Here is an 11650-nt window from a genome sequence, read left to right as displayed (position 1 = left end):
GCCGTTTGTCGGGCTGGGAGAATAAAACCTTTGGCGGCTGCCCTTCCTCACTGCATTGTGGTTGGGTCTTTGATGAACCGAGACATGCCCTCCTGCTTAGCTGGTGTTGTTCCTGAAGGAACTCCCTCTATGAAGGAACACACAAGTGTGTGTCTGTCTTAGGACATTTGGGAACAATGGGCCTCTCTGTCCAGGTCCCCCTGTGTTCAAGTCCTCAGGAAGGAGCCCACTCCTGGTCCAGAGCAGGGACTCTAGAGACTAGGGCATGGGTGGGAACACTGGGTTTAGCCCTTTGTCTCGGGGAGCAATGGTGGAATGGGGCTTACCTGTCTGGCCAGCATTTGGGGGCCTGGTGGGAGCCGTTCGGGTGTTCTCTGGAGCTCTCAAGTACAGCAGAGCCTTTGGATGACTTTGTCTCGCAGGATGGAGATGGATGAGGACCCGGATATCCTGCCCACCCAGGGGCAGGGCAACATCATCATTACTAAGTATGAGCAGGTACAGGTCGGGCCACTCCCTTGAGGAAGGTGGGGCCTCACCTCCCCCACAGGTCAGAGCCTGGTCAGAGGGTCCTGGGCTCCCCAGGATCACAGGGTGAAGACAGACTGTCCATGCCCTCAGGACCCCAAGCCCCTCACCTTGCCCCTATCTCCCTGGCCCTTGCTGGGTCACAGAGATGCTGAGCTGGGGCAGCAGTGGACACAGAACATGAGCGTGTCAACATCTGGAAATTCACCAGTCGCCTCTGGGTTGTGTGGTGAGTCCTCTGTCCCCCCACCCACCAGTCTCACTTCAGGGACGGGTTTTGTTTTTAGAAAGGTCTCTCTGGGGTAGGGCAGGTTTCCCTGGCTCAGGCCAATCTCCTCTCCAGGGTCAGAACTCCTCTCTGCCTCTCCTGCAAGTCCAGCCTGTGGTCAGGGTTAGGGCAGAGCCTCAAGGCCCATCTAGGGAGCTCGGGAGAGCGGGTGGGACAGAGAGGGGGCTGGGTCAGCCCCGGGGCTCTCAGCACTGAGGTCTCCTCATCAGCAGGAGAGGAGGGGACAGCCTAAGGGTCTGGCCCTGTCCCCTTGGTGCCTGCCCTGGTGAGATCTGAGGGTGGTGGCCACAGGGTAAGGGGACACCTGGCCAGGCCTGTGGGCAGTTGTGTAGCAGGTCTCCAAGGGCTCAGGGGGCCCACTGGGGCATCCTATAGGGAGGGGCACGGGGACTGCAAGGGCTGTGACCCTGGGAGGCTGGGGGAGAAGGGTAGGGCCTGTCCTGGGCATCTCACAGTGAGGCCAGGGGGGCAACAGAGCCTGTAGCTGAAGACCCCGGGAGTGGTGCTGGGAAGGGACCTGGGCCTGGTAAGGGGAGCCCAGCCTGGAGCCGGCCCCTCAGGCCTCACAGGATGGAGAGAGGGAGGAGCCTGGAGTTGTGGGGGGTGGGTGTCGGCGAGCCTGTGAGACCTGCCACTTCCGGGATGCACCTGAACCAAGCTGGCCCAGGGTGGAGCTGACAGTCTGGGGAGGAAAACAGATGGGGTGGTCAGGGAACAGCGGCTCACCTGGGACCCCTCAGTGGGGTTGACTCAGTCCCCAAGCTCTGCGTGGCCCTCCAGAGACTCTCCCTGCTGGCTCAGTCAGCACCTCGGAGGGTGGATGGGAGGCTGAGTTGGGGCAGGCAGGACAGTAGGGGGAGGACAGCCAGGCATCCCATGTCCTGGTTTTTGCAGTGGCTGGGAGAGGCTGAGGGCTGAAGGCTGACTGCCCTGAGAGCCAGCTGAGGCTATAGGCAGGGTGGTGGGGCCAGCCCCACTGCCTGAAGGGCCCTTGGTCACCCTTGTCACCCCACGGTTCTCCCCAGCAGTGCTGAGCAGCCCAGTGAGAGACCTGGGGGTCTCATACCTAGGTTCTGACAGGAAGAGGGTCCTGGAAGGGCCAGGGTGGCTGGAGAGAGGGTCACAGTCTCCGTGGTGGGCAGGATGGGGGAAGATGGGGAACAGGCAGGGTCTGCAGCCAGGATGCAGGGAGAGGCAGGTGAATGCTGGGAGGTCACACCCTGCAAAGCCTATGGGGAGTGTCAGGTGTGATGGGTCCCAGGTGCGTCCTCAGGGCACTAGGCAGCTCTCAGGCCAGGCTCCCTGGACTCTGGTGGGTGATGTGGTCACTCACGAGGCACTGCTGTCAGGGCTCAGCCACCCACCCAGGGTGGCACCCATCTTGTCTCAGGACTGGACTTTCTCAGCTCCCACAGAGGGTGTCACCTCCAGCCCAGGAGAAGCAGCCCCACTGTGCAGCCCGAGGCACTCCACGGGCCCCAAGTGGCCCCCTCCAGGCCAGCCTCGAGCTCCCTCTTCTCCAAGGTCCTGGTGCCTCATGGGCATCAGCTCCACATGGAGGCCCTTGCCTTTCTTCCCTGTGCCTTCTCCCGGGCTGAGATTTAGGGTGGATGGCGGGGGGGCTGGGGCCCTCTCATGGATGAGGATGGCTCCTGGCCCAGGCAGGTCCTCAGCTCTGTCTGGGTTGCCTTACAGTGAGACAGAGCTGCCCACGTCAGTGCCCTGGAGATGAAGGTAAGAGCCTGTGCCTGCTGCGTGGGAGACTGGTCAAGGCACAGGGAATCGGGTAGTAGGTGAGACAGAGGGGGTGGCCTGCGGACCCAGGCGGTGGTAAGTGGGCCAGGGCTGTCCCTGGGAGGGGCGGCCTTTCCTGATGGACTCTGTTCCCATGAGCGTTTGACCAAAACCCAAATCAAGAACCACAGTCTTGGCTCAGAGGTCACTGCCTGTTTGCACCAAGTCCCCAGCTAAAGGGCGGGGCCTGACCAAAACTCGGGGTGTCTGTGGCCTGAGGATGGTGTGTCCTGGTATCACCAGTCCAGACCACCAGCTCCAGTTCAGAGGGTCTCAGCCCCTGGGGTCTGCTCTTTCCTGACTCCTTCAGGGCCCCAAAGCCCAGGACCCAGCATCCATGGGCCGCTGCCGGAGGCCTGGCAGCTCCACTAACTCCATCATGGCTCATTTGACAGCAAAGATGTCAGGAAATAAAATGTACTGACAAGTGGCTGAAGATGCTTGGAGACTGGCCAAAATAGAACAGCAACAAGGTAACATAGCGGCTGGGCCTGGTGGCTCAGGCCTGTAACCCCAGCACTTTGGGAGGCTGAGGTGGGTGGATCACCTGAGGTCAGGAGTTCGAGACCATCCTGGCCAATATGGTGAAACCCGTCTCTACTAAACATGCAAAAATTAGCTGGGCACAGTGGTGGGTGCCTGTAATCCCAGCTACTCAGGAGGCTGAGGCACGAGAATTGCTTGAACCCAGGCAGTGGAGGTTACAGTGAGCCAAGATCGCGCCACTGCACTCCAGCCTGGGCGACAAGAGCGAGACTTCATCTCAAAAGAAAAAGAAGGTAACGTGAGGAGGGAGTGGCCTCTGTGACTGCTCTCTGCAGAGTCAGGAGACAGGGGCCCATGGCCATGACCTGGCACCATCTGCCTCTCAGCAGATGGGTGGCACTCTATCCCCACCACAGGACAGCAGGCCTGTTTACTGGCTTTCCTCCCCAAGTCACTACACATCCTGTCTCACTGGAGTGTTCTTCTGTCTGTAGCTGTCTCGAAGCATGTACAAAGGCATTCCCCTGGTATGAGGCCGGGCGTGATCACTCCTGCTAGACATTGAAAAAGTCAAGTCCCAGAACCCAGGAAATACAAGGTAAGGCCCTCCCACACTTGTCCAGGGCAGGACAAATAGGCCAGGCTGTGTCAGGAGCCCAGGACTCCAGCCGGAAGGAATGTCAAGCCCGGGTTGGGGGTGGGGGCTGTGGTCAGATGCACATACTAGGCACAGACAGTGACACAGGCACCACAGGTGTGCTGGGCTGGGCTGACCCTCCCTGGCTTCAGAAACAAGGCAAAAAAGGAACTTTCTGCAGAAGGAAACCTTCCTCCCTTCCTTCCAGAAGTGCTGACTGTGGGATGACTGCTGTCAGGGGCAGGGAGTCTTTTGTCTGTTCTGAGGCTGCTTCCTCCTCTTGGCCCTGCCCTACAGGTCATGAAGGAAAAGGGCAAGAGGTCCTCCAGAGTCATCCACCGCATCAAGGTAGATGTCAGCCACACCCTGCAGAACCACAAGATGTTTAGAGTATTCCCGGGCAGCGATATTCCCGGGCCATGTGCCCATACTCACAGGCATGGGTGCCTCTCGGGGGTGTCGGCACTTCTTGAAAATTCAGTGTTTGTGACCCACCAGGACGTAGTAGGCAGGACTCAAGCTCACTTGCCGGCATGGACACCCAAGCAAGGGGGCGGCTCAAGGGGTCAAACTGAGACAGAAAATGGTTGAAGCCCAGACTCCTGGTGTCACCTGGACCCGACCACCATGTCTCAGATGAAGAAATGACCTTCCCCTCCTGGCATTGCCCCAAAGCCCAGGAGCTTGGCAGGGATGCATGCAGATGGTCCTGGCAGGAGACAGGTTTGACAAGTTGCTGAGGTGCCTGATGGGCCAGGCTCTTGTCATGAAATGAGTTTGCATCCTGAGGAAGCCTCTTCTTCACCAGAAACCAGACAGAGATCCAATTTCCCCTTTGCCTGAACCCCGTAGGAGTGCAGCAGACAGGGAGGGGGTCACCCAGGTGGCTGTTCCTGCTCGGCCGCCACTTTCCAGACCATTCCAGGCAGGGAGAGCTGCTGAGCCAACTTCATGGGCTGCCACATGGGGTCTGGACCCAGCCGCCCTCCTGTGCCAGACAGGCAGCCCTTGAGCTGTCGCAGGACCCTTTGTGTGGTGGTCAGCGCCCTGCCGCCTGCCCTCGTGGTGGGTGCACTTCACAGGTGCTGCTCTGGGCCAGGCATAGTGGCCTCCCCAGCCTGGCCCAGGGGAGAGGGCATGAACAATCCCTGACTGTGCCCTTTAGGGCCATGTGAGCTTAGATGTTCGCTGCAGGAGTCCCCCAGGCTCCTTGTCAGCTGAGTCACACGTGACCTGCTCAGTCCTCATGCCCAGCCCAAATCCCTGGGGGCCTGTGGCAGGTGTCCCCAAAGATCTCTGCCATCTCTGGTGATGTGAGTCCTCCCAGGTGGCCTCAGCCCTCCCAGGTGACATCCTTCTATGGTGACTCCGGCTCTTGCAGCAGGTGGGGTACCACAGGGACCTGAGCCACATCACCACCATCCTCCTCCTATATCTGCTAGAGGAAGATGCTTTCTGGGTGCTGGCTCAGCTGCTGGCCAGTGAGAGGCACTCCCTGTAGGGTAGGTGGACAGCTGTCCCCGGGGCCTTACACAAGTCATGCCAGGGGACAGCCACTCTGGCCGGTGATCCCAACTTCCAGTCAAGGTGCTTTCCTTGTATCCCAGCTTGTTTGGAGCCTCCAGGATGTCCCTGCTGAGGTCCCACAGCAGCCTGGGTCTGGACATGGACCCTCAAACCTCAAGTCAGACACCTTTCATCCCTAACATCAGAGAGCATTGATACCTTTTCCTGGCCACCCTCTGTTGCCCGAAGCCAGCCCCGACTTTGTGCAGGCGCCACTCACCTCCCTGAATGTCCTCCTGCCTCCCAGCTGACTGCGCTCCCAGCCATCCTCCCTTCCTATGGATGGGCCGATGAAGCCAAGATGGCAATGACTGCCCATCCCATGTCCCCCAGCCTGATCCCACATCCAGGAGATGGCCACACAGCCCTCAGCTCCCACCCTGGTCTCCCCGCTAGCACCTGCCTGCCTCAGCCCTACCTCATAGTGTCAAAGGCATGCTGCCCTCCTGGCACCTCAACCCAGGATGCCACCGGGCAGCGCCTCCAGCCAGGGCCCTCCTCCCCAGGGCAGAGGCCACGTGATGGGGTCACCAGATGGGAGGGAGGGAGGCCTCGGGGTCCGGGGTCCCCCATCTTGCCCAGCTCTTCCAGCTGATGCCTCCACATCTTGGGCGTGGGCTCTGATGGGGTGATGGGTCGGCAGCTTCTCAGTGTTCTACAGCCCAAATACTGCCCAGATTCAGAGGCTCCTATCGCACCAGGAGCAGGTGCTGCACAAGTCCTTCCTGAAGATCGTGAGACAGCTGGTGAGTGGATGACATCCTCTGCTCCTCCCCATAGGCCCTGGGCCCCACAGGCCAGGGGAGGCTCTAGCCTCTCACAGAGCTGAAAAGAGGCCAAGTCCCAACCACAGCCTGACCTGCGATGGGGATTCTCCATGGGTTCGGAGTTGGGTTTCCTTTTCCTATCCTGAAGGAGACAGAGGCACTGGGACCAGGGCCAAGCTCTGGCTGAGCAGGGCTAAGGGAAGTATGTCCACTGGGCATCCGTGCATGGGGCAGGTGTTGGCGCCCTGGCCACCACCCTGGCTTCTGCTCCTTGAGGAAGGATCTACAGAGGGGCCTGGAAGTGGGAGGACTTCAGGGCAGCCCAGGGGGCCCTGAGCACCTCTGCTCCTCCCTTCAGGGCAAGGAAAGGCTGTGCATTGAAGGTTCCATGCTGACTAGGCTCCTCCGGTGTTTCCTTGATGGGGTAAGGAGGCACAGGGAGACCCCAGCCCAGGGACCCTCCTGTCCCGCAGTGCCCGGTACCCCTAGCCCAGGGGTTGAGTTCCCCCAGGAGGACTCAGATCCCCTCCAGCCTGCAGGAGGCACAGGCAGTTCCCTGCAGGGCACATAAACCAGGCTCTGCCTGAGAGGCGGCATCCCACGGCAGAGGCCAGGGCTCAGGCCCAGCCTCATGGGCAGACTGGGTCAGGACCCAACTCGGAGGGGCCCAGGAAGCCCCAAGTCCTCAGGAAGCCCCTTCTTCCAGAAGCCACCTCACTGCTGAGATGAGTCCCCCATGAGGAGCTGCAGGACCTTGTCTGACTGCAGCCTCATGGAGGGGTTTCATCCCATGGAGAGGAGTCCTCAGCACTCCAGGGGACTGAAACCCCAATGGGTCCTGCTCAGGCCACCGGCCCCAGCCTGGAAAGGCCAGGTTCTCCCACACCTGCTGTCCCCACAGAAATCCTCTGGGCTCACCCTGCAACTGTGGGATGTGCTCATCTTGGAGGGCAAGCAGGTACTGATAGCCATGGCGCATGCATCGTTCAAAATACACAGGGGTAAGTCCCATGTGCCTGGGGGTGCCCAGGGGAACACGTGGAACAGACCTCGGCTGGCCTGAGGGAAGCGTCCTCACACTGTCACGACTCTCTGCTCCATCCGAGCAGAGGGCCTGGCCTGGTGGGCTGGGCAAGGCATGATGACACTGAGCCCACTCCCCACATGATCCAGATGAAGGTCAGGAGTGTGGTGAGCACTTCCCTGCCCGGCCTCCACCAGCTGTGGCCTCCTGTGCACAGCTCGACCCCAGGGTGGCCAAAAAGGACCCAGCACCACCCAGTGGGAGGTAACTCTGGTGGAAACGGGGGTGCGGGCACTGACCCCTCCCAGGGAACCTTCCTGGCCTGATGCCCACCCTCTCCCTAGAGCGCCTCATGAAGCTTTCCTGGAGTACCGCCTGGGAGTTTCAGGAGTGACTCTCTCAGAGCTGGGCCCTGGAGGACAACACGGTCCTCAGGAACCTTCAAACCTCTATGAAGGAACTCACAAAAAAACACCAGGGCCTGCCACCGCCAGGTGGGCTCCAGCACAAGGTCCCCTCCCGAGTCACCCTCTGGGGCAGTCAATGGTGGGGGGTGCCCTGGCCCCATCAGCCCTCCTACCTGGCCTTCCTCCTGCACCTCTTCTTCCTCCTCTTCCTCCTCTACTGTAAGAAAGTCAAATGGGTCTGCCACTCCTCAGGGCAGGCGCTGAGTGTGTGTGTGTGTGTGTGTGTGTGTGTGTGTGTGTGTGTGTGTGTGTGCTGGAATGCTGTGTGGACAGGCAGGGGCCATGGGCAGGACCCCAAAACACCCCTCCGCCACTTTCCACATTGTCCTCCTCTCCTTGAAGGGCCCTGAGGGACACTGGGGCAGTCAGACCCAGCTGTGGAAGCCCCCACCCCCACCTCCAAGCAGCCTCAGAGAACAGCAGGGACCCCTCATTCTTGAGTGCCCCTCCAAGGATGTCAAGACAACATGTAGGGAAAAGAAAGAGAGATCAGACCGTCACTGTGTCTATATAGAAAGGGAAGACATAAGAGACTCCATTTTGAAAAAGACCTGTACTTTAAACGATTGCTTTGCTGAGATGTTAATTTGTAGCTTTGCGCCAGCCACTTTGACCCAACTCGGAGCTCACAAAAACATGTGTTATATAAAATCAAGGTTTAAGGGATCTAGGGCTGTGCAGGACGTGCCTTGTTAACAAAATGTTTACAAGCAGTATACTTGGTAAGAGTCACTGCCATTCTCTAGTCTCAATAAACCAGGGGCACAATGCACTGTGGAAAGCTGCAGGGACCTCTGCCCTTGAAAGCGGGGTGTTGTCCAAGGTTTCTCCCCATGTGATAGTCTAAAATATGGCCTCGTGGGATGAGAAAGACCTGACTGTTCCCCAGCCCGACACCCGTAAAGGGTCTGTGCTGAGGTGGATTAGCAAAAGAGGAAAGCCTCTTGCAGCTGAGATGGAGGAAGGCCACTGTCTTCTGCCTGCCCCTGGGAACTGAATGTCTCGGTGTAAAACCCGATTGTACATTTGTTCAACTCTGAGATAGGAGAAAAGCTGCCCTGTGGTGGGAGGCGAGACATGTTTGCAGTAATGCTGCCTTGTTATTCTTTACTCTGCTGAGATGTTTGGGTGGAGAGAAACATAAATCTGGCCTACGTGCACGTCCAGGCATAGTACCTTCCCTTGAACTTATTATGATATAGATTCTTTTGCTCACATGTTTTCTGTTGACCTTCTCCTTATTATCACCCTGCTCTCCTACTACATTCCTTTTTGCTGAAATAATGAAAATAATCATCAATAAAAACTGACGGAACTCAGAGGCCGGTGCCAGTGCAGGTCCTTGGTGTGCTGAGTGCCAGTCCCCTGGGCCCACTGTTGTTTCTCTATACTTTGTCTCTGTGTCTTCTTTCTTTTCTCAGTCTCTCATCCCACCCGACTAGAAATACCCACAGGTGTGGAGGGGCAGGCCACCCCTTCACAACAAGCCAGGGAGACAAGAGAATCAGTGCCCCTGACCCAAGAGGATTCAGGCACAGGATAGAGGAAGCCCTAACCCAGAGCCAGAACCAAGAGTTCAGCTGGGCATGGGATTGGTCCAGCCCTGGCATGGGGTGAACAGCCTGGAGGGCAGAGGGGAACCCATGCCCGGGGCCTTCTCATGCTCTGAGACAGGCCCCCATGTGTGGTGGCAAGGGGGCTGGGTGACAGTGCAGGTCCCTCCCACTTGAGTTCTGAGTTGGGGCTGCCAAAGAGCCCTGAGGTGAGGGCATGAGGCAGGAAGCCCTGAGCCAGCCTGAACCCTGGGGGCCATTTCAGGAGCAACCTGAGGTTCCCTGAAAGCTCCCTGACCCTAGACTGCACACAGTCCTCGCCCTGAGATCAGCAGCCTGTGGGGGCGTCCTCAGTGTCAGGGACCCCGAGGACTCCAGAGACCCAGGCCTGTGTCGCCCAGCCCTGAAGGGACCCAATGAGCTTGGTGAAGATGCCGACCATGTCTGTTTCTTTTTTTTCAGGAGAACTCAAGCGAGAGTCCTCAAGGGTGTCTCCTGGCATTGGGCCCCTCTGTGAGGGGGATAGATTGGCCCTGCCCAGCCCACCATCTCAGCTCCTTCCTGGGACAAAAGCCTTGTCCTCCCCCAGCCTGGCCTGACAGGGTTGTCTCCATGGCCGAGGCCAAGACCCTGCAGCACAAAGGGGCTTCCCCAGAACCCAGGGCAGCAGGCTGCTCTCTGGGTGGCCCAGAGGATCAAGATGTGGCCAGCCTGTTTCCCGGTGAGGTCAGGCCTCGTATTACATAAAAATACCTGTGCTGGGACTCTATGCCACACCTCCACACAGACCTGGATGCTGGGATCCATGGTTTCCCTACTACAATTTTTTTTTTTTTTTGAGACGGAGTCTTGCTCTGTTGCCCAGGCTGGAGTGCAGTGGCACGATCTTGGCTCACTGCAAGCTCCGCCTCCCAGGTTCACGCCATTCTCCTACCTCAGCCTCGCTAGTAGCTGGGACTACAGGTGCCCACCACCACGCCTGGCTAATTTTTTGTATTTTTAGTAGAGATGGGGTTTCACCGTGTTAGCCAGGATGGTCTTGATCTCCTGACCTCATGATCCGCCCGCCTCGGCCTCCCAAAGTGCTTACAGGCATGAGCCACCGCGCCCGGCCTCCCTACTACAATTTTGAACAGGGCTACTGGGCCCCTGTCACTTCAACATCTTACCTGGACAGCCCTGCAACCACAGGATGGCCCTGGCCTAGCAAGCCCACTGGGACCCTGACACCAAGCCCTGCCCAGGCTTATGACAGAGGAGGCAGGTCAGGAGACACCCCAGCAACAAGGCGGCACCTGCCTGCGATGCCCCTCAGTAGAAGAATGTGGCATGGAAGGAGCCCAGGTGGCACCCACCCAGCTTCCTTGCAGCCCCAGATGGCTGCTGGACCTTGGTTCTGGGCCTTGGAAAATCCCATTCAGGGGGGCTTGGTCCCATCAAGGCCTCTGGAGGGAAGGCTAAGCATAGGGTTCCCGCGGCCCCAGCCAGCCAGCCAGCAGCGTGCCCTGGGGCCTCTGACCCCACCTGTGAGTCCCAGACCCAGAGGTTCCTGGCTTCAACTCGAGTCCTAGGAGGAGAGGGGCACCAGAGGCACCATGGGCTCCCAAGGTGACCACACAGGGGACCAGGGCACTGGGAGCCCTGATGCTGTAAGGATTCACATCAGAGAACCTGAGCAAGATGGGAGCCCATGCAGTAATGAGGATATGGAGGGCTGGCTCAACGGGGCCAACAGCTGTGAACACTGCTGCCTCTTCCCAGCCTCATCGCTGCAGTGCAGGCAGTCTGATCTCTGGAGCCCAGCCCAAAAGTGTCCCGAGTGCCCTGGCTTCATATGCCAATATGCCACCCGGAGGCTTCGAGGCCCTGCCTGCTGCACACCCGCCTCACCATTGCTGAGCACCCCATCTGATGATGAGAGACTTGCTGTGGATTCCTGGGCCAGCACCATTTCCCAGGAGGAGCGGCGGGCTGCCTGTGGGCAGGCCGCTCACACTGTGGAGGGGACTGAGATCAGCCTTCACTGTAGGAAGCCCCTACCTGGACACAGACTTGCCGGCTCTACCTATCGCCATCATGGCAGCCTACACGGCATTACTTGTGACCAGGGCGCCCCATCCAGGTCGGTCTGCCCTGGCTGCTGTTTTCCCTCCTGCCACCCTCTCTTTGACTGCTTGTGTCAATAAAAGGAGAACTGGCCAGTTTTCAGAATAAAGTGTCTCAAGTCTCTCTAAAATGTGTAAAACCAAGCTGCACCACGACCACCTTGGTACATGTTCTCACAATCTCCTGAGGGCTGTGTCCCGGACCGGACCATGGTCACTCATATTTGGCACAGAATAAATCTCTTCAAACATTTTACAGAGTTTGACTCTTCTTCATTGACAAGACCATAGAGAGTAACTTCTGGATGTTGCCATGGCATTTGTAAACTGTCACGGCCCTGGTGGGAGTGCCTTTTTAGCATGCCAATGCATTGTAATTAGTGTATAATGAGCAAGAGGACAACCAGAGGTCACTTTCATCCCCATCTTGGTTT

The 11650-nt window shown here is 58.5% G+C and overlaps 1 protein-coding gene across 4 annotated transcripts in view; it reads left to right on the top strand.

Annotated features, from left to right (window-relative positions):
* The window catches only part of LOC134732454 (uncharacterized), a 15313-nt gene extending 3987 nt beyond the window's left edge, over positions 1-11326 (top strand). Inside the window, exons 1-9 of one of the 4 annotated variants that reach the window (XM_063617811.1) lie at positions 1-757; positions 2513-3695; positions 4032-4082; positions 6002-6046; positions 6426-6491; positions 6969-7068; positions 7241-7355; positions 7436-7585; positions 7901-8948. The exon at positions 1-757 is cut by the window's left edge and continues 3987 nt beyond it. In XM_063617811.1, coding sequence (XP_063473881.1) covers positions 4035-4082; positions 6002-6046; positions 6426-6491; positions 6969-7068; positions 7241-7355; positions 7436-7585; positions 7901-8072 — 696 coding nt within the window. In that variant the 5' untranslated portion in view covers positions 1-757; positions 2513-3695; positions 4032-4034 and the 3' untranslated portion in view covers positions 8073-8948. Of the gene's footprint in view, positions 3696-4031; positions 4083-6001; positions 6047-6425; positions 6492-6968; positions 7069-7240; positions 7356-7435; positions 7586-7900; positions 8949-9573 lie in introns of those variants that run through there. The other 3 variants (XM_063617812.1, XM_063617813.1, XM_063617814.1) reach the window with 3 other exon arrangements.
* Positions 11327-11650: the final 324 nt, after the last annotated feature.

This window comes from Symphalangus syndactylus, chromosome 14, assembly GCF_028878055.3.
Source record: "Symphalangus syndactylus isolate Jambi chromosome 14, NHGRI_mSymSyn1-v2.1_pri, whole genome shotgun sequence".
Lineage (NCBI taxonomy): Eukaryota > Metazoa > Chordata > Mammalia > Primates > Hylobatidae > Symphalangus > Symphalangus syndactylus.
Note: the sequence above shows the minus strand (reverse complement) of the source record. Positions and strands in the feature narration are given on the sequence as shown.